Source organism: Pinus tabuliformis, chromosome 2_1 (genome assembly GCF_031772625.1).
Source record: "Pinus tabuliformis cultivar Carrire ecotype Pingquan chromosome 2_1, CPIR1, whole genome shotgun sequence".
In the NCBI taxonomy this organism is placed as follows: domain Eukaryota; kingdom Viridiplantae; phylum Streptophyta; class Pinopsida; order Pinales; family Pinaceae; genus Pinus; species Pinus tabuliformis.
The window spans coordinates 390,055,726-390,078,467 of record NC_142299.1 but is presented as its reverse complement, the minus strand read 5'-3'; the positions used below and the strand labels follow the sequence as shown (position 1 = coordinate 390,078,467).

Genomic DNA, 22,742 nt, shown 5'->3' with positions numbered 1-22,742 from the left:
GGGTAATCACTGCTATATCTTACACATCATGCTCTCATTCCGTGGAGCCTCGAGCAATTCTAAAAAGAAAGATCAATAAAAGAAAAAAGGCATATGAAGAAGGGTGGAAAAATAAAGGCTGGGGTAACTCATTTACCACGATTGTTCCCTCCTTCATCCATACACCCATGTGTGTGCTTCCCTCATTATTGCTACCCTTTTACCATGACATGTTGCCTAGAGCCTTCCCCTGATGCCCCAATCCGTTCCATCATTATGTCACATGAAACTTGGCATTTGAAGGACGTACGTTAGACTTGTCATTCCCTTGGTGGATGAAGCCACCTTAATAGGGTCCTTGATTAACCTCTTTCTTGCACCTGGGGAAACCTGTACATTCTAAAGTCCATTATAGAAGGGCATGCCACTATGAAGTGTCCACTTGGTTCCATGATTTGTAAGCTTATTGACTCAATTGCATTAATGAACTGTTGTGTTGGAAGTCGAGGAGATGCATTGGATCTTATATAGGATTGCAGATGGGTCTTCATCTTGGGGTTTGGTCTCCCTATACGGGACTCAAGCCCTCTAGAGGGTTATGATGGCATTTGTAGGGTGAGATCCATGGGTATCCTTTGCAACAGAGAGAAAATAGCGATGCCATGGGATACTTCAACACTACCTATTGCTTGTTCGTGCCCCAATTATTCGATGATGATGATGCACCTGGACCACGTTGCCTAGTCGACTATATACTTGCAACACACACTTGGTAGTTGATCCAGAGCCTAGATGGGGCTTTGTCTCACGTAAGGAGACAAGGGAGGGCTTGTGTCATCATTCCAACCCTTATCGATGGAGCACAAACTTGTTCGATGCAATTGAAGACCCATAAGATGATTCCTTGTGCCCCCACAGCCACTTGGGAGCTTGGAGAAATCACTTCAACAATTCGATTTCATGAACAGATTGATTTCCAAAGTAGCAGCAATTAGTTGCCGGAGAGAGAGCTAGTGAGATCGAAGCAGTGATTGAGGGGTAGGGATAGTGAGCCAAAGGAAAGATTTTCCAGATCCGGGGACGCAACAACAAGTGAGTCGAATTATCCCAGAGAGGCAGCATTGAGGGATTGCACAGTGGTTCAGTTAGGTAGATCGATTTGATGAGGAGAAAAAAATGTTCTTAGTTCCAGAGGTCGGGAAGGAGTCCTAAAGGGCCGGAGAGATGATTTTCTCAGCTTCCAGAGGCAAAACGACTTCATTTGAGCCCAGTCCAGAGCAAGCCATCTAGCCAGCTACGCAGAGCAGCGCAGAGGCTAACGCAGTGCTCTAGGAGGTTGAGTTTTGATAGGGAAAGTCCAGCCAGATATTGCCTGTGGGAGAAGGGTAATTCCCTTCAGTATTTTATTCTGATTTTCTTGCTGTTTGGATTGCTTTTTGGGCATCCATAGATGTACTCAGATTTCACTGCCGCATAGTATATAAAACCCTCACTGCTGCACCGGTTTTCCCAAGTTGGGGTTTTCCAGGGACATTGGTCCAAAAATAACTGTGTAAATTTATGTATGCGCTAACATTTCTTCCAGCGTTAAATTGTTAATTAAAATAACAATTAGGTGAATAATTTCCAGTTGTTGCAATAGGATTCGAGTTTCTGAATTTTCAAACATCCCAAAAATTGGCCTTTCTAGGAGACCCATTTACTTGCTTTCAAAGAAATCGAGCCTATTTTTTGATTCTCTCCTATAAATGGGCCTTAGGAATCACTATATACCTTATCACTGATCTCATCATCCTCAGTGATTACCCCGCCGGGACTCCTCTTGTCAATGAAAATCCGAGAAGAGAAGGGGACATACGCTGTGGTGACAGTGGGCCTTTGTCTCAAATTGTTGTTGTGCCCTCTAGCATTTTCCTATTTACTAGGCTCGCTAGTTTGTGCAGTAACATCCCTCACTGGAGGAAGCTTGTGTAGGCATAGGAGCTGGGTAGATTGGGAGCTTGAGGGGCTGAAGAATTTGAGCTTTCCAAGGCAAATTTCAGATCAATTGGGAGCTCTTCAGTTGTGGAGTTGAGGGCTACTTCCAATAGAGGATTTTTGCAGTAGTGCGCACCAGTTGGGCCATTCACATCAGTTGGAGGGCTTCTTCATTGATTGGGACCGGACCAAACCAATTCTTGGTTTTGTGGGTTTTCGACGAGGAGTCTGTGGGTGATTTTAGGCTGATGCAGTAGTCAACCAACAACAATTTATTCATTGGGTCAACAACATCACCATTTTGAGTTTTGTATTACTTGAGCCTGCAACATATTTCTGGATTTTGCTCAGCTTGCTTAGCAAGCCTAGGTTCCATTGTTTTATCTCATTTTATGTACTCAGATCCAAGCTTTTAATAAAATAGCTTAGATTGTTATGTTAGTTTCATTTCTGTGTTAAATTTGTGGCCTTTGTGACTTCATTTTGTTGCTGTTCCAAGTTCATTGCTTTTGGTATTTACTGTTGATTTTCCATTAGGGATATTACAATGGTATCAAAGCATGTTATTGGCCAGCTCTGGGAGCACGAACAGGTGATGCCACGTCTTCTCAGTGGGGATGTATTTCATAGAGACAGGGGCCGAGGCAGAAGAGGTCGAGGTAGAGGTTGAAACCGTGACCCTTTTTTAGATACGAAGGTAGACCATGTAAGGGAGTGTGATAATTGGGAAGGGGAAACCACAGAAAAGGTGGAAGAACAAGAACAAGGGGGGGAGGAGCCAACGTTGGTTGAGCTAGCGAGGTAGCAAAAGCAGTGTTCCACGGGGACGTGTCCCCTAGGGTCGGGTGTGCGCACCCCTTCCACCCCACGCACCCGGGATGGGGGGACGTTTGGGGAAACGTTTCCCCACGTCCCCCTTTTGGGGAGACGCGGGGAGACGCAGGGGGGGATGTTACCACAGTGTGGGGGATGCGACTCCCCAAAAGGGGGACGCTTGGGCGTCCCCCCTCAATATGGGCTATGCGTCTCCCTTTAAATTTGCTTGTAAACAATGATTTATGACAAGGAAAACCTAGTATTTGACCATATTTCCATACTAATGCTATGCAATTCATGGTAATGTTAAATTCTTAAAGTAAAAGTGTCATTCTCCTTTATCTTTCATTTTCATCCTTTTACTTAAATTTTTAACGTTACCATGAAATGACTCAGGATGTTTGAGAGTGGTTCCGACCTCATTGGATTTCATATGGAGAAAGTAGAATTTTAGATCTCACTCAAAATCCAGCAAAGTTAACAGTTTTTTCAGGAATTCAGGATTTGATGGATTCCAATGTTTCCATTGCATTTTGTCATGTACAAGGGTATGGAATTAGTATTTAATCAGGAGCACCAAGCCCTCTTTATACTTTAGAGTGACTTTTAGACTCATCACTCCACTGTTTTTGAGTTTTAGTTATATCAATTTACTATTTCAGTATTCAGATTTCAATATCTATTATAGTCTATTATGCTTAATACTAATTAGATTCTAGAATGATGAACGATGAATTCTAATTTTAAATCAATTTAGAATCTAAAATGATAAATTTAATTTTTAAATCAATGTAGATTCTAGAATGGTGAATAATGAATAATGAATATGGATTGGAGTATTTCATTATTGAATCTCGTGATCTATGGATGAATCATGTATGTATTAGTAAGGATGATGAGTATGGATCAATGTATTTCATTATTTAATTCAATTATGTATGTATCATTGTATTTATGCTTTCATTATTCAATATGAGTTTTGAAATATATATATATATATATATATATATATTAAAAAGGAAAAAAATATATATATACCCCGACGTCCCCTCGTCCCCCCTAAATTTCCCTAAAATTTGAGGGTACTCCCACACGTCCCCCTTGTGCATCTCCCCACACCCGCGTCTCCCCGTCCCGGAGTCTTGGTGGAACATTGAGCAAAAGCTTATGATGGATATATTGGCGCAGTTGGGTCGCGCAAATATACAAAATCAGGGGAATCAAGATAATAATAATGGAGAAGATGGATCCTGATCTTGTGAGGGGAGACTAATGCAAGCATGCATAAATCTCCATGACACCTCACATATGACTGGCCAGTCTAGCTGACACACCATGCCCCAGTTTGTGGATGGGTCCCCAAGTGAACCAGAGTTATTCGCGTTCTTGGTGAGGTCATTCATAGATGGGATTGAGTATGATGCATTGCATGTTAGTTTTCGTAGCATCGAATGTTGTGTTCTAGCCACAAAATTTGGTGGAGAGGCTAGAATGCATGAGATCTCCAAAACCCATAAAACGTTTCTGGAAATTCCACCTAGAAATGACTTAATTAGATTATTAACCTATTTTTTTAATGTTTCCTAAGTCTAAACTTAAGAAAATTGGTTAATTAATCAGAGTTAATTAAGTCAAGGTGAGAATAGTCTAGAAACTCACACAGATCAACTTCAAGATAATCTTAGCCCTTGATTAAGTTTTAATCTTGGCCGTTTGTGCTCCAACAAAGGATTATAAGAAGAAGTCGATGGGCTCTTGGAGAATACACTAGAGACACTTGGAGAATACACTAGAGACACTTGGAGAATTCGATTTTCTAGAGTAACAATAGTCGGTTGCAGAGAGTTCAACCTTCAGTGAGGACGCAAAGTCAGTGAGGGGCAGAGACAATGATCCGGAGAGGCAGTAGCAAGTGACATATGTGATCCACGTAGAAGCAGCGTAAGGATTGCGCAGTAGCTGAAGCAGAGCAGTTCGATTTAGTTGGGAGGAAGTCGATTCAGCTTCCAGAGGCCGGGAAAGTCTTCCAGAAGGCCGAAATGTCATTTCCAACAACAATAGTCTCTTCTAGTTCAACAACTACAACCCAACAACCCAAAATTTCGGCCCCCAACAACTTAGAATTTCAGCCTAGCTTTAGGACTACAGTTTTGTCCCTTCCAGCAGCGCAGAAGCTTCGCATGTGTATGTGTGAGAGAGAGAATTTAGACTTTTTGTGCTTGATAGAGACCTCCTTCTACGCTAGCCTTTTCCTCCATGTCTCTTGAATGTCACACTTTTTCTTACCCCAAAAGTTGCAGATTGAACTTGATAAGCGAGTGCTCCAAATGAGGTCGAGTTTCTACCCTTATATAAGAGATTCTGCTCCTCAATTAGGTCGACTTGTCCAGTTTGAGGCCAACCTGGTGGAGGAGGCCTAAAAGACCTAATTTACATAATAATAAATTTCTTTCTTGATAGATGAAGCCCAAGAAGGGTCTTTTACATTATGATATGGACAAGGATGCTTGACATAAGTCTTTTACATTATGATATGGACATGGACACTTGACATAAACCCTAAGAGCCTACAATGGAGGCTTTGACCTATAAACAATTGACCCAAGCATGAAACCCATGCTTTAATAATAAAATTCCTTTTTTTTTTTGACAAATACATTACATCATGACTCAAATATAATTATGAAGACCAACACTAGTTACATTCTTCAACATTTGGTGATATCCTTGACACAATGGACTGCTGGTCCATCAATATCTTCCTAATGAGTGATTTGAAGAAGCTGCAACATTGTGATATTTGTTGGATTTGATTATGGTCTGATGGACGAACAACTGAATGATGTTGTGTTTGATAAAGAATTGAAATCCACCATGAACTGGTTGCTGACATTTGTGCAAAGACACTGGAATGAATGAGAATCCCCTTGAAGAGGGAGCATTGATTACATAACATCATGAATAGACCATCTCCTGTAGGCTGTGTGCCGAGAGACATTGTTGTTTGGGAGATGTATTGATGATTCCTTTTGTAGGCTGTGTACCGAGAGACATTGTTGTCTGGGAGATGTATTGATGATTCTTCATGTAGGCTGTGTGCCTAAAGACATTGTTGTCTGGGAGATGCATTGATGATTCCTCTTGTAGGCTGTCTTGAGAGACATTGTTGTTTGCGAGATATATTGATGATTCCTCCTATAGGCTGTGTGCCAAGAGGCATTGTTGTCAAGGAGATGTATTGATGTTTCCTCCTATAGGCTGTGTGCCAAGAGACATTGTTGTTTGGGAGATGTATTCATGACTCTTGTATAGTGTGTGTTGAGAGATATTGTTGCCCAGGAGATGTGTTGATGTTTCCTCCTATACGTTGTGTACTGAGAGACTTTGTTGTCTGGGAGATGTATTGATGATTCCTCTTGTAGGCAGTGTGCCAAGAGACCTTATTGTCCCGAAGATGCTTTCAGATGGATGCTATGTACCTTTCCTTATGTTGAGTTTGAAAGAGAGAGAAGCTTGGGTTGTATTCTCTTCCTTAGGTTGTGGGCTGAGAGACCTATGGATTGGTCGGGAAGATGAATCTTGAGAGAGAATGAAAAACTACCTCCCTAGCTAAGAGGGAGTGTTGAAATTCAAGGTAGCTATGGTCGACATTTTTCATCAAAGTGTGAAGAAGAAATTATTTTTTGATCAGCTACAAGTAAGCTATATCACTCCTTTAAGTCGGCTTCTAGGGTGACATCATGTTGGCCTATAAGGGATTATTAGGCCTTACACTGCACCTATAAATTGAGGCTCATTGATCCTCATTTCGACCATCAAGCTAGCGACGAATTTAGTGTGCAATCAATAGCAATTTCGGTCATCTATTACAGGCTTATCCTCAAGTGCGAAGGGTGAAAGAGAGTCCATTAGAATTGCGTTGACTTACTCTTTGTCTAAAGATAAAATCGAACCCTGTCTTGGATATATTACTCATTGTTTGGGCTAACATCTTGTCTCATTTGGAAGGCCGAATAGAACAAAGGTTCTTGCTCTCCTTTTCGACACAATTCTGAAGTTGACCAAGAGTTTTTGGGCATACTTCTCTCCACAACTCGTTGACAAAATTTCAGGGGACTTCAATCCTCTATTACAATGATCTCAGGCCTAGATGTTGGCCCTCTTGATTAGGTCATCTTGTTGAACAAAAATGGAATCTCTTTCTCTTTTTGGGCAAACTTTGGTTGAGTATATTATTGTTGGTTATCTTGATATTGTTGGAACATTTGATGTACTGTTGAAGGAAAAAATCTCTCTCTCATAAAGAAAGAATTCATGGGTTTCCCCTCGTGGGTTTTTCCTTGGCTATGAGCCTAATGTTGGTGTCTTTTGTCTCTTGTTTATTGGTTATTGTTCATTGTCTACTGTGCTCTCTATTCACTGCTCTTGTTGAAGAAATTATTGGTTGATGTTTTTCTTGTATAGCTACTTATTCAATAAAGTATAAAGAAGAAGAAATTGGCATCAACAATAGTTGTTATTAGTTTTGAAAAACTATTATAGTCATCACTACACTATAATTTCAACAACAATCATTATCACCGCTACATTATTAAATGCTCCCATAAACCATGCATCCCTATGTCATCTACTCCATGTGGAGCTAATAGTGAGAACCAAAGGAAATAGCTATGGCCAACCATAATAGGCCTAGGTTGTCTCAATACAAAGTCTCACATGGCCTTTAATTCTTTAGCTTGCATCCTTGGGTTTACAATGGTGTTATGCAAAGTGAAAAAATATCTATATGGACCCTAGTTGAAATGACCTCTCCTCCCTGAATACTATTTTAATCTAGGCATCCAAAGTCGATCACATGTCACCATACAAGCACTAAATCAACCCCATGTTGTCTAGGGCTCAATGCCCTCCTCTTGATTCCCTAAGGCTCCTCCTCTAAGATATGGTGTACTCCAAGCAAGTAACTTGCACCATGTGGCCAGCATATGGAATGTCACGAAGTTGTTTGAAGGTCTCCAATGCCCTAGAAGAATGCCATTTAAGAACTCGACTGAAGTCTAACAACCACTATATAAACTATCTTCAATGTGCAAATCCATCACAAACCATCCTGTTACCCACCATTTTGTGGGTGATATCCCTAGGAGAAATTTTTTCTCCATGATGGTCCTCAGTTGATAGCCAACAACGCCTCATAACCACCAACTAGCTCCATGTGCCATTTTTCTGCCACCTGAGCCAACCAAGTGGTCTCTCACCCATCTGTCATGATAGTGTGGTTGAAGGTGGGCCTCCCAAACCCCTAAAGGTATTATGCCTTGTTATTTGTTAATTGAGTATTCTAGTTTATTTATTATGGAAACTTTGGGTATGGATTAATGGGGGATTTGGCAGAAAGAGTGGTCTAGGTCTGTGCTCTTGTCCCTTAGGTCTCTTATGGGATGTTAACCTTGCACCCTAGTCCCGTGGGATCTCTGTTATTGACCTATTGGTTTTAGGGATGGTACTACATGGGAAACCCTAATTTTGGTTGCATGCCCATGCTCCCCGATTCGCATATATTACTCCCGTTTCTCTCATTAAACCCCCAATCATCTCTCCTCCCACTTGGGTCCACGTTCCTCCACTGGGTCCACATAGGGTTAGCCACCCCCTCCCCTTGCCCCATATCTTGAGTCGGGCCTGGAATGATGCCTGTAGGTCGATGCAGCTAAAAGAAAAAGAAAAAGCGTAATTGGCCACATTCAACAGGAAATTGTACCACAAAATGCAAAAGACGGCCTAGATAAAAAGCATTTAGCACGTGGGCACAAGCCATGAGATGAGCTCTTCCCCATTCCATGGTCATCACCCTGGTTCCTAGATTGCCGTTGATGAACTTTGTTTATCATTTAGGAACCCATGATTGTCCCGACTCGCGGTGGGCGATGAACTGCCCCACTGATGCAGGAGCATCCGACACCCTTCATTAAAGGAGGAAGCCAAAGTGGAGAAGAAGGAGGACGTGGACCATCGGAGCTGAATAGGGGACAAATTCTGTTTAAAACAGAGTAAATGATGGAATGGATAAAGTCTCTCAAAGACTTAATTAAATGTAATCGGCCATATGCATGTATGCGTATAGAGAGAATTAAGGGTTGTTGAGTAATTGTGGGGAGAAATCGTGCATCTTAAATGATCCACGACTGTTGTAATCTCTTATAAAAAGAGAGTCTGTGTGTATGAGAGGAATATAGAGTGATAGATAGAAAGTGTAAAACCGAGAGTATTCAAATGTAGTCGAGGGAGAAACTGTTTTAAGGCTGCAATGCCTTAGACCTGTAATCATATTGTGTATAATATAAAGTGTGTTTCAATGTTAATAGTGTACGCCTGTGTGTATGTTTCATATATAGAGTTAATCCTGTGTTGCGAGACTGTTGATCAACCATCGATCACTGAAAGGATTGATGGCGATCCAATATTAAACAGAGTATGGCAGAGGACCTATGTTTAATGTAGAGTCCATCAATAGAAGCGAATGAAGGGATGAAGAATGAATGCACAGGAGTCATATCGCGTCGGCAGAAACCTTTTGGCGAGATCAGAACCAACCCTTTTAAAATTCCAGTTTACACTATGAAGCAACGGAAAACATAGAATGGATTTGAAATCTGGACTTGAAATCTTATAAAGGGTGGCTTATATCCATATCGGGTTCATAAGACTGATTGGAACGGGTCTTTGAATTAGTGCAATCACGATCACGATCATGCGATTAAGTGTGGACTGTCAGATCGAGATTCGGATCGACGGTCGCGATCTTAATCGCTGATCGCAGAGGTCAAGCGTAGAGGCAGTGGATATGCGATATGCTGATACGCCGATAGAGATAAAGCGCCGATCGGCAATCGAAGATCGAAGCAATCACTTATCGGAGGTCGGAGGAGTGGCGCAACGGACTTGCGATGGACCGAGAACGGACCCGATGATAGTTATAGGTGCTGGTGTATTCTTTTTGAAGTCCAGCCCATGGGTTCAAAGCGGGGTTTCCTTTGTTTTCCCTTGTATTTTGATAAATGAATGGTCCCGGGTTTTTATAAAGAAATCCGATAAAGTTGTATGGTAAGAGTTAAAGGCTTAAGGCCTTATGAAACACTTCTGATAAGTAATGGGCTCATAACCCATAGGTCCCAGGATCGATTATTTATAAAGAAAGGGGAAATTGATATACCCCTATTTCTCCTTTCATCACCCACCTAATAAGGGGGTATCCACTGCTATACTTTACACATCATGCTCCCATTACCTAGAGCCCCGAGCAGTTAACCAAAGAAAATCATAAAAAGACAAAAGGCATATGAAGAAGGGTGGAAAAATAAAGGCCGGGGTAACTCATGCACCACGATTGCTCCCTCCTACACATTATTTACCGAAATGTAGGCTTCCCTTTTATTGGCTACCCTTGTACCATGGCATGTGATCCAGGTTTCCCTCTTTCATTCCCTACTCCATTCCATCATTATGCCACATGCTACCACCATTTGAAGGATGTACCACAAACATACCACTCCCTTTAGAGGTAGAAACCACCTAATAGGATCCCTGGTTAACCCTATTTGGAGCTGGGAGACATTAGCACACGCCAAAGCCCACTATGGAAGGGCATGCCATTATGAAGTGCCCACTTGTTATCCATGGTTTATAAACTCTTATGTTTGATTTATTTAATGACTTGATGTGCTGGAAGGCACGAGGACGCATTGGAATCTTGGATCTTATGCAGGATCGTTTCCATTTGGGTTTGGTCTCCTTATACGAGGTCTTGACCCCAAAGGGATACATTGGCACATGTAGGGTGTGTGTAGAGAACCATGGGCCTCCACAACAACAAACAACACTTCATGGATCCCCACAACCATTCAGAGATTACTCATGGTTCACTTATTAGACGAGGAAGATGCACTTGATCCATCATGCTCAGCTGGCCTCAAAGTTGCACCATACACTGGGCAAATGATCTAGGGCTTGCACGATGATGTGGCATCACCTACACCGTCATCCTAGCCCTTGCAGGTGATCTACTGGAATCTTCTATTTGTTTGGAGACCCATGAGGACACTTGTGTGCCCCCACATGTCATTTGGAGCAGCACAGGTTATTACAAGGGGCCAACCCCTTGTTCACTGCTTTTGGGAGTTCAACTACACATTATGGCACATATGGACTCCATTAGGCCTCCTCCAAGTCCCAACAATTTTCACTATTCATTATTCGACGTCTTGGGAGGCTTATTCTTTTGTTTATGAGTTAGTTTGGTGGGATTGTCACGAAAAGTTAGTTATTTTGCACATAATTTTATTGTAGGGGCTAATGTAGGCCTAATTAGGTAAATCAACTTCATTAGAAGTGTATAAATACAAGTGATGTGAATTCATTTTAGAATCATCACTTGGATTAGATCATATCTTCTTGTAAGATTTTTGCTATCTTTTGAGGATGAGACCTTTTGGATGAATGGATGAATTTTGATGTATGGTTATTTTTCTTTTTCTTGGAGCTTCTATGATTGGCATATCTTGGTGATTGTATATATTCTTCTTACATGTAAGTACCATTTTAATGCTATTTTGATTCTTTATGTTGCTGCATTCATTTCTAGGGTTAATTCGCTGCTTTTCTTAGAACAAAATTGTGGAAATTGAATCTCTAAATAGTGTTGTATCATGATTGGGCCATGTTTGAATGAACGAATGTTCCTAGAGATATCCTTGTCTTGATAAGTCACCAAATATTATTGAAGAAAGTATAAATGACCTTGAAGCTACTTCCATTGAGCCCTAATGCCCAACGAAGTTGTCTTTTAGGCCTCCTTGACAAGCAGAAATCAATCCAAACTCTAAATCTTTCATGACTCCATCTCTCCCAAAGGACAAAGCACTGGTCCTCCTTTGGTGCTCACTTTAAAGCTAATTTATTGCACCTTCCCCTATTTTCTAGGCCTAGTCTACATAGGTCACCTAGGGCATCAATTATTTGACAATCTAGCCATCCAAATACTTCAGTTTTTGGTCCACAACTACGCTTGTGTGTCCTCAAGAAGCGCTCCAAATTTCATGAGATTTCGATAGTGGGATCTTGAGATATCACAAGCCCTAGCTCGAAGACCAATTCTTGCCCTTGGTTTCCCCTAGGCTTGAAACCTCACTGAGATCATTGCATTGCCTTCCATTGAAAATTCATTCCTTGATCCCTTCCCCTCCCTAATTAGGTCAAGCATATCATTGGTTGCTAAATCCTATCCTCTTGACCTAACTTGGGTCCACTTGGTCCCGTGTGGTACCATATCGTATTAAAGTCAACTCTTCAAAAACCACTTGGGAAGCCAAGTTCCACAAGGATTTTAGGGTTTAGGAAGCTCCTTTGCAAGTCACGTTTCCTAAGCCAAGCCCTGAAATCCCTATTCCCCTATCCTAGAGAACCTTGTACCTTGCTTAAAAGGCAGGCAAGTCCCACTCTTGAGACTCTCCTAGAAAAGGGTCATCGATATCACTTCACATCCATCTTAGTTTATCTATCCCTCATAAGTGATTCCCTATATATCGGGTCTCCTGCCATCGATAAAAGTCGATAAAGCGTACGAAGATTTAGCTGTGGTGACAGTGGGCTTTTGCTTCATTGTTTCTCTTCAGCTAGCAAGTGCCCCTCTAGGACCTCTGCTAGTTTGAGCGGTAACACATCCACGGGCTAATGATCCACCATGTACCCCAAATCCTGTGAATCACCACAAAACATGGTGTAAACACTTTCCAAGTAACAAGCTAATGGTGAATACAATTACAATATCATTGTATTTCAAGTGAAAAGATGGATCATGATAAAAAATTGGAACCTTATTGTTGGGTGCCCAATTAATAATATTTATTATATATAATTAGGCTATATGTATGTTTGTTACGAACATATCTTATTCTTATATTTATCTGAAATTTAATAAAGGGCATAATGCCTCTTATTTCGAAGATCATGTCCATTAGAGTACTTGCTGCGATATTTTGTAAGTGGGATATATTTGAATGTGCTTGTTTTGCTTAATTTTGTGCAATGTCCGTGATTAACACAAAATTTTCCTTTTGATCATTCACTTGGTTTATAATTAGTTATTTTTGCTTGGTGTCATATTAGTTGTTGTTGCATCTAAATTTTAAGACATGAAGTGAATTACTTTATCAATTAATTGCCAAGAAACTTCAACTGTACATTTGTTTAGTGTTGTCTAGTTATTGGTAAATAGGCTATTGCCTGTAGTATAAAATATTTGTTCGGTTGGTGAATTAACATCTAAGTTCTTGTCATTATAGTCTTAAAAATTATTGTTATTTTGTAGACTTTTATATTCTTTTGGAATGGAATGCTTCTAAAACATGACTTCATATGATTGGTGTATTTTTCCTTAAATTTTTAGTGTGTACATGGAACGTTTTAGATTTTATGAGGGGAATGCATAAGGTAAACTTTATTGTTAATTTGACTAGTTGGCAACTTCCAATGGCTTATGTTTGTTTTTTATTTGTGGTAGACAATGCCCTTATGCGCTGGAGGCAATTGCAGCTCTTGCCGATATGGGAGTACCTTTGAAGGAAATTCAATCTCTTTTGCCCCAGGTACCTCTCTACTTAAAATATTGCATCTTTCCACATAACTTGAAATCATGGCAGAAACCTATGAATTGAGCACACTTTCATCCCATATCCATCTCAAGTTTCAACACCAAACATATAAATTATATTTGTATCTTGAATGACAAGTCGAGGATTACCTGTAGGAAGAGATGGTTGAGAAGTCTTGCTTTGAAAAACCTGATGCCCTTCATAAATATCAAACTCAAAATGATACTTCAATGTTGACTTGGCAAATGGATAGTCATCTAAATCTGAGTACAGAATTGGCTGAAAATCATCATGAGTAGGAGGTAATGATGGTCGAAACAAATCTATGATTATACCCTCCTCACGTTGCCCAAGATCATCACTATATGTAAAAAGGTGGAACTGGTCATGATAATTTTCCAAAACTGCACTAGTAAAAGATGGGTACCCGAATAATTGTTTATCCTCATCATTAGTATCATAAATAGGGTTCCATCATAATGACAGTAACTCATGTCCCACTTATGCTTTCCAACATGTATAAACTCACTATCATCTACAATTTCTGCAGATTCTTCCACATGATTTTCCATTTCAACTTTTTCGAAAGATGTATCATGGAACTCTAAAACTTTGAAAAGAAAACAACTTACCTCAACCTTGTCTGCGTGGGAAAGAGTGGTTTATTCAATAGGATCTTCTTCATGGACATGATCTTCAAATTGATATTCTTCAAAGAGCTCCTTTTGGTTTTTGATTGCATCAAGGAGGTATTGGTTTTTGTGTTCTTGGTAGTTTTCTTCATCAATGCCTCCTTCATTCTCTTCAATGGTGTCTCACCATTTTCAGAAAGAAACTCTTCTTCTTCTATAAATGTTTCATTTCTTGAGAAACATCTAGAAGAGCCTCATCTTGAAGAGCTTTGGTCAATTTCTGAATGGTATCTTCATCCTTTTGGAATCTCAGACCCCAATGCTGAAGAAATTCTTGAATAGGTTGTGCAATGGAAGATATACTCTTTGGACAGCAGGAAGTTCTAATCCAATCCAAATATATTGCATGTAGAGAACTATTAAACAATCTCATAGGTGCATCGTCATGTACCATATTAATTTCTGAAATGTAACTTAGGAGATTCTCTACATGAGTAGTAGCCATAGAAAGATCACCATCAAATATTGGACAATTCATGCAACAACTTGGACCATTGCAATTTGGGTATTCTGGAACATCCTAGACATCAAAAGCGGGGTGTAACACATCCATGTCCCAATGTATAGGATCTTTAAAGGAGTAAAATAGACATGTAAATCAGTAGGGTGTTTCTCTACAAGAGCAACATCTCATCTTGTAATAAAAGTGCCATGACTAGGGTTCGACGTAAGTTTAAGGAAGCTAGTGACATCATCAACCAATCTGATCCATGAAGACAAATCATGCAATATGAAGATAAAAGCATCAGTAGCTAGACCATCCATCAGCACCACGGAGTGTAACACCACTATCCACACAATTATTAGGTGTGATCAGGAACATCAAGCAAGGAAATCAACCACATAATCCCCTGAATAAATATCTGATGCACCATTATGGTGTAGTAGTACTATCCAATATCATCAATATGCCCAGCCAAGAAGTACTATCTCCAAGCAAAAATAGAAGGCTCATCAGCATCCGTGTAAGTTAACCCTGAAAATCCTGTCATCTGATGAAAATTACAAACTTGCCACTCGTTAAACATGTTTGTATTTGTCAATGAGTTTTATTTTTATTTTTTTGACACCCATGTGCATCTAGCTTACTCCCTCTTCTCTGAAACTGTACGTGGCCTGTCTATTACTTTCTTAGTTCCTTGCTATGATTTTATGTAATTCCCTTTGGTGTTGTACAGAAAACCTTCTCCTATGTATTGTAACTAAGAAATATTGCAAATGTGTTTGTTACGTTTCTTCATTGGTGGGAGAAAAAAAGGACATGGCTATGGAAAAGGGAAAATGAAGGTGTGATGAGATTACTACTATTTAAATGATTGTGGCTAAACAGGTCTCTGTATGAGTATGACTGCATGGGATGCTTGTTTGGGCAATGTGAACACCATGGATGCTGTTGTAGATTCCAAATGTATTGGGATGAATTGATATAATTTCTTGTGGTTTTTTCTAGGCACAAATCAAAAGTGGGAGAGCTCCATCAGATCTTGAACCTGTACGGTGGGTTCAGGTGAGGTCTTCTCTGGGAAATTTTCACATCTTGCTTTTGTTATCTTGTGCACACACCATTTATTTTGTGCAGGTTTCCATTCAATTTCTCACCACGTTTTCATTTAATTCTGTTGCTTATTTGGCTATAGCCCATTATTCCTCTGGTGGCTTTTCTTCTTTGATGGGACTTTGATCCTTTGTGTTCTCAATAATGTTGTATAATAAAACTAAACAAGCTCCACTTCGTTAGATAGTTAGATGCAGCTAGAAACAAGAAATTTCATATTTTTTGCAGCCAAAAGATTTGTATTCATTAGCCAAATGAGACATGTTTGAAAGTCTTTATGATAATCTTAGAATTTGAAGAGTGACTAACATTGCTGTTTAACATGGATTTTTCCGTTGTTGGGAAGGTAGACAATGAGACAGATATAACATGATTACTTGAATTGAGCAACTAGGAGAGAGTGTAAAATAATAGTTATGAGAGAATGGCAATTGGCATTCACAGCAGTTACGTGTATCGCCAGAGCGGGAGATACAATGTCTAACAGTCTTGATGATGCCCTTTTTTGAAAGGTCTTTTTATAATCTCACAGCTTATCCATGCACAATGATTAGAGGAAAGTGCTATCGAACTGAATGTGATTCCATTGTAATCAAATTATGAGAGGACACCAAAATTCAAAGTCAAATAAGACACAAATACAAAATTCCAAATTCTCACATTAGCATCTACTTCCTTCTTTAGTCTTGAGCATCTTTCACAGGCCTATTTTTTGGGGTCTTCAGAGATCAATGCTATCTCCTATACTTTCCTTTTGAGACTGTTGAAGTATTTTATCTGTTAGATTTTTGGAGGTGTTTGCTGAAGCTCCATTGGGAATGTTAATATCTGGAATACTAGTTCCTGCTTGTACTTGTGATATTTCTATGATGCCATTTGTAGTGATCACTCTTCTAATGCCTATCTCATCTTCTTTTTTTTCTTCATAAACGAGGCAGCTAGTCTGATTGATTCCATTTTGAACTACTAATTCTTCCCTATCTTCAATTCTCCAGTATCTTTTCCTTTTCTTTTCCTTTTGCATTAGTTTTCCATTCATGTATGAAATCAACAATGATCTCTAAATGAAGTCTGTTCTGGTCTTCATAGTAATAAGTAGTATATTAAATTTTAGGTATGTTTATGCTGAGAGCAATTTACTTCAATTTTTCATTTTAGCTCAATGACAATTTTCAGATTAGCAATCATATCAGCATGATAATAAAGTGCAGATAGAACATAAACATAAACGTCAGAAAACAAGCCAAGACAAGAGGACACAAGATGTGGCGCTAGCCACGGACAAACCCCAATGTGGGGAAACCCTTGATCAATTCTTCTTATATTCTTCAATAGTTCAGCAGAGAGAGAGAGTACAAATACATTTGAAGTCAACACTTTGACTTGCCAAAATAAGAGATCAGACATCAGAGATCTTCACCATGAAGATGACACAATGAGGTTGTAGATCTGATGACAAGGACTGCAGTTCTGAACTCAGGTGAAGGCATACTTATCAGTCCTCATTCTTCAACTGATTCTCCAAAGTGATTCCATCACCATGCTGCACCTTGCTAGCTGATTAATCCTCAACGCAGTAATACTAACCCATGATAATAGCTCTGTTCATCTCATCTTGCAGCAGCATCATACAGCCCTTCAATAGTCATCGAAATAGCCTTGGATCTCAGCAGTATTATCTCACAAGACAGCTCCTAGATTATGCTGAAGATCTGGGCATATATAGGCCCTCATACACTCATACGAAATGCTTGACTGTGGTGTTATGGCCTGCGGCCTAACACACAGTCTTCAGGCAGCATATTCATTATGACATGTCCCTTCAATTCATTATGGCATGTCCCTTCAATAACACCCCAACAGGTTTGATGCTATGCTCCTTTAACTCGGTCCTCTTGCAAGAAGAAACCAGCCTTATACTGTCCCAAACCATGCCACTTTCACGCTGACAACCAACTGCGATTAGGGCACATTAGGGCATCTCTAAACAACAGATTAGAGTTCCCTTTTAGGCTGTGGATTTGGACCACTTAGAACAGTGAATTTACTCTCCTCTTGACAGTGAGTAGTAACACCGAAATGAAGCCACCTTTAACTGTGTATGACAGCATCTCTTTGACTGCGGCTAGCTGTAGATAGGAGCATATCTTGAACGGTAGATCAGGGCCTCCTTATTGCTGCGTATAGGGCTTCTAAAGTGCCTTCACAACTGCGTCTAAAACTCCCTTTAGACCTGTGGCTGAGAGCCTTCTAGGACAACGGATTGGGGTCTCTACTAGACCTGCGTTTAGGGCACTTTAGAACAGCGACATAGGACACTTGTTTGGACTGCGGCTAGGGCTTGTTAAGGCCTCCTCTATCCAGCGTATAAGGATCCTCCTCTTGCTGCATAAAATACTCATTAACTGTGGCCTTAAGTCACCTGACACGGGGATTCGGGATTCGTACTGTCAGATTTGGACACGTTGACCCCCCGGAACAGGACACATAGGATTCATTATATATTATTTTAATTATTATATATATATATATATATATTAAAAATTAGATATTTCTTACACAAATTTTAATTAATGATACAAATTTATTTATTTCAAACATAGATCTTCATCTATAGCATGCATAGTGCATACAAAAGACAAAGATACTTATATGAAATGGCAAATGCTTACAGGGAAATATAATCAAAGGCATATTAGCAACATAAATGCCTATTACTAGAGGATGAACAAAATTTTGGACAATATGGACTTTTATTTCAAAATTCAAATATCTGCATCTCAAGGCTAATTTTTGCTGATAAATTATCTGAAATCTGGGGTCATGTCTCTTCCAACAATGCTAGTGATTTATTAAACATCCGCTTCTCTAAAAGTCTTAAAAGTATTTTTCCAACTAAAGGACAAACATATCATGGATAAATAACAGTCAAAATACAATATTATGGATCACAGAAGTCTAAATTCCTCAATAATTTCCCTGCTCGGAGAAGCCGCGGCTAAGAAAGTTCATCTTTTCGAGCGGTCACGCTTGCAGGTTGCTAAGTTGAAATCTGATCTGGTTTTTCTTAAGCGTTGCAGAGATTCCTCGGTTATTCCTTTTTAGTAGTTTGACCATGGTCACTAGGTCAAACTAGCCGTTAGCATTTTAGCTGTTGGGGTCTCTGCACGCTCTATTTAATCACGCTAAGCTGGATTGGTTCTTCAACTTGTCCTGACGATGAACCACACTGGTTGGTTCGAAACGCGTCGACAAAAGATTGGTTATGTGATTTTGCCGAAGATGTTCTTACAATATTATGGATCACAGAAGTCTAAATTCCTCAATAATTTCCCTGCTCGGAGAAGCCGCGGCTAAGAAAGTTAATCTTTTCGAGCGGTCACGCTTGCAGGTTGCTAAGTTGAAATCTGATCTGGTTTTTCTTAAGCGTTGCAGAGATTCCTCGGTTATTCCTTTTTAGTAGTTTGACCATGGTCACTAGGTCAAACTAGCCGTTAGCATTTTAGCTGTTGGGGTCTCTGCACGCTCTATTTAATCACGCTAAGCTGGATTGGTTCTTCAACTTGTCCTGACGATGAACCACACTGGTTGGTTCGAAACGCGTCGACAAAAGATTGGTTATGTGATTTTGCCGAAGATGATCTTACAATATTATGGATCACAGAAGTCTAAATTCCTCAATAATTTCCCTGCTCGGAGAAGCCGCGGCTAAGAAATTTCATCTTTTCGAGCGGTCACGCTTGCAGGTTGCTAAGTTGAAATCTGATCTGGTTTTTCTTAAGCGTTGCAGAGATTCCTCGGTTATTCCTTTTTAGTAGTTTGACCATGGTCACTAGGTCAAACTAGCCGTTAGCATTTTAGCTGTTGGGGTCTCTGCACGCTCTATTTAATCACGCTAAGCTGGATTGGTTCTTCAACTTGTCCTGACGATGAACCACACTGGTTGGTTCGAAACGTGTCGACAAAAGATTGGTTATGTGATTTTGCCGAAGATGATCTTACAATATTATGGATCACAGAAGTCTAAATTCCTCAAATTTTGTTTTTAAAAAAATCTTTTTAATGTTGTTGTTGTTGTTTTTTTTTTAATTTTTTTTTGTAATTTTCAATGTTTTTAATCATTATTTTGAATGTTTATAATTATTATTTATAATTTGTTTTTTTTTAATTTTTTTTTTAAATTTATTTATTTTAATGTTTTTTCTTAAGTTCAGTTTTTTTTAAATGTTTTATTTTTTTAATTATTTCTTTTGAAGTTTTTTTTATTTTTTCTTTATTTTTAATTGGTTTTAGTGTGTATTTTTTATATTTTATTTTAATGGTTTTTTTTGTTTATTTTTATTTATTAAATTTATCTCATCAATATTATTTATTTATTTTAGATTTATTTTGTCTATTTTTTAAATTATATTCTAAAATTATGTTTTTTTAATCTATGTTTTTGTTTCTTGTTTGTTTGTTTGTTTTTTGTAATTTTGATATTTTATAAGTTAATTTTGTTTTTTCTTTTTTTACATTTTTCATGTTTGATTTTTTGATTTTGTTTTTTTATATACTTTTTATATTGTATTTTTTTGGGTAATGTTTTTTAATTTTAATTTTTTTTTTTAAATATATATTTTTATTTAATTTTTATTTTTTTGTGTTTTTTGTTTTGTTTTGTTTTTTTCAATGCTTTCATACTCAATATATTTGATTGGATATATATGTCAAAAAAAATATTTAGAACAAGAGAACAAGTTTTTGTTGATGGTTTACTTCCTTAGTGATCGATAGAATTATCGAAACGAATTTTTTTTTGCATAATCTTTAATATGTTTATTAATTTAATTTATTAAATTCAAAAGAAATTTAATTTTATTATTATTATTATTGTTGTTGTTGTTATATATGAAAATAAAATTATATTTGAGTAATGAAATATAGTTTTTAAAAAACAATTTGCAAATTTCAAAATCCTAAAATTATTTAAAAATAAAATTTTGACACAAATTTCCAAAAAAAAAACAAATGTTTTAAGCAGAGAGAATCGAAAACTCCAAAATCACATATAAATTCATTTGTTTTGTAAAGTTGTTCATTCATCATAACTGAAGTGTTTCCTATCTAGTGACTTTAATACATTATATAAAAAAGATATTATATTTAATAAATTGTTATTAATATGATAAACTTAAAATAAAAATAAATTAATATAAATTAAATGGTAATAATTTATTAAAAGAATATTAACACCATGGCTGAAAATTGTTGGAATTTTAAGGATTTTTATAGAGGTGATATTTTTTTTATCTTTAATGTCATCCTTGAAATTTTAAGGCTTTTCAGAGACATGATATTTTATCTTTAATGTCATGTCTATTGTTGGAATTTTAAGGTTTTTTAGAGTCATGATATTTTATCTTTAACGTCATTATTAAAAGATGTTGACAATTTACCCCGAAAAAAAGACGTTATTCCAGCGTCAACACTTTTCGTTTTCAGGGTGTTTTTTTGCACAAAAAAATTGGCTTTTACTAACATTTTTAAGAAATGTTGAAATTTACCCCGAAAAAAAGGTCATTCTAGCATCAACACTTTTCATTTTCAAGTTGTTTTTTCATGTTTTTTTGGGGTTTTTGGGCTAAAATACCCGTTTTGAAGTAATAGTTCTTGTTTAATTGGTAACTATGTTATGAATGTTACAATGATGCTCACTTATATTTTTATGAGCCTTTGGGCAATTCTAATGGCTTAATTTAGCCTAATGAGGACCCTACAATAAAATAATGTGCAAAATAACATCACTTTGGTGACAAGCCCACAAAATAGCTCTAAAACATGAATAAGTAGTCTCTCAAGAGGGCCGAAATGATATAGAACAATAGCTAGAAAGGTTTGTTGGAAGGCCAAATCAATTCCCTCATGTGCCAAAAGGAATAGGAGGGCTCTAATAACAGTGATAAAGGGGGTGGCCCCTTAATCTCTAAGTAAGTAACTTGGGGTGCTCCCAAGTGGATGTGGGGGCACAAGAAATGGTCTCATGGGTCTCCAACTAGATCGAATAAGTTTATGCTCCATCGATAATGACTGGAATGATGACACAAGTCCTCCCTTGTCTCCCCAGGTGAGACAACATCCCATCTAGGCTTTGGATCAACTGCCAAGTGTGTGGTGCAAGCATGTAAGCGAACGGGCAATGTGGTCTAGGTGCATCATCATCATCGAATAATTATGGCACGGACAATCAAGAGGTAGTGCTGAAAGACCCCATGGCGTGGCTATCTACGCTCTGCCGCGGAGGAAACCCATGGCTCTCAACGCTCACCCTACAAATGCCATCATGACCTTCTGAATGGCTTAAATCCCATATAGGGAGACGAAACCCTAAGATGAAAACCCACCTGCAATCCTGTATAAAATCCAATGCGTCTCCTCAACTTCTAGCACAACAGTCCATTAGTGCAATTGAGTAAATGAACTACAAACCATGGAACCAAGTGGACACTTCATAGTGGCATGCCATTCGATAATGGACTTTAGAATGTACAGGTGTCCCCAGGTGCAAGAAAGAGGTTAATCAAGGACCCTATTAGGTGGTTTCAACCTCCAAGGGAGTGACAGGTCCATGGTACATCCTTCAAATGTTAGGTGTCATGTGACATAATAATCGAATGGATTAGGGCATCAAGGGGGAGGCTCCAAGCCACATGCCATGGTACAAGGGAAACAATAATGAGGGAAGCCCACACATGGGTGTATAGATAAGGGAGGGAGAAATTGTGGTACTTAAGTTACCCCGACCTTTGTTTTTCCACCCTTTTTTATGTGCCTTTTGCCTTCTATTGATTTTTCTTTCTCTTGATAGCTCGGGGCTCGAGAGAATGCTAGCATTATGTGTAAGATATAGTAGTGATTACCCCCATAAGTTTAGGCAATTCATTTCCCACTAGGTGTTGGGACAATCATGGGTTCTTTAATGAAATAGGGGGGCTCATATAGGGCCCTAGGAACTAGGGTGATGGCCATAATGATAGGGGGTACAACTCATGTTGGCTTTTGCCCACGTGCTAAATTTGTATGTCCCGACCATCT

General features: G+C 38.6%; 1 protein-coding gene across 2 annotated transcripts in view; it reads left to right on the top strand.

Annotated features, from left to right (window-relative positions):
* Positions 1 to 22,742, top strand: part of APC7 (tetratricopeptide repeat (TPR)-containing protein) — a 344,349-nt gene that overhangs the window by 159,208 nt on the left and 162,399 nt on the right. For both annotated transcript variants that reach the window (XM_089402745.1, XM_089402746.1), the window contains exons 7-8: positions 13,331 to 13,415; positions 15,564 to 15,620. In XM_089402745.1, coding sequence (XP_089258871.1) covers positions 13,331 to 13,415; positions 15,564 to 15,620 — 142 coding nt within the window. The remainder of the gene's footprint in view (positions 1 to 13,330; positions 13,416 to 15,563; positions 15,621 to 22,742) is intronic.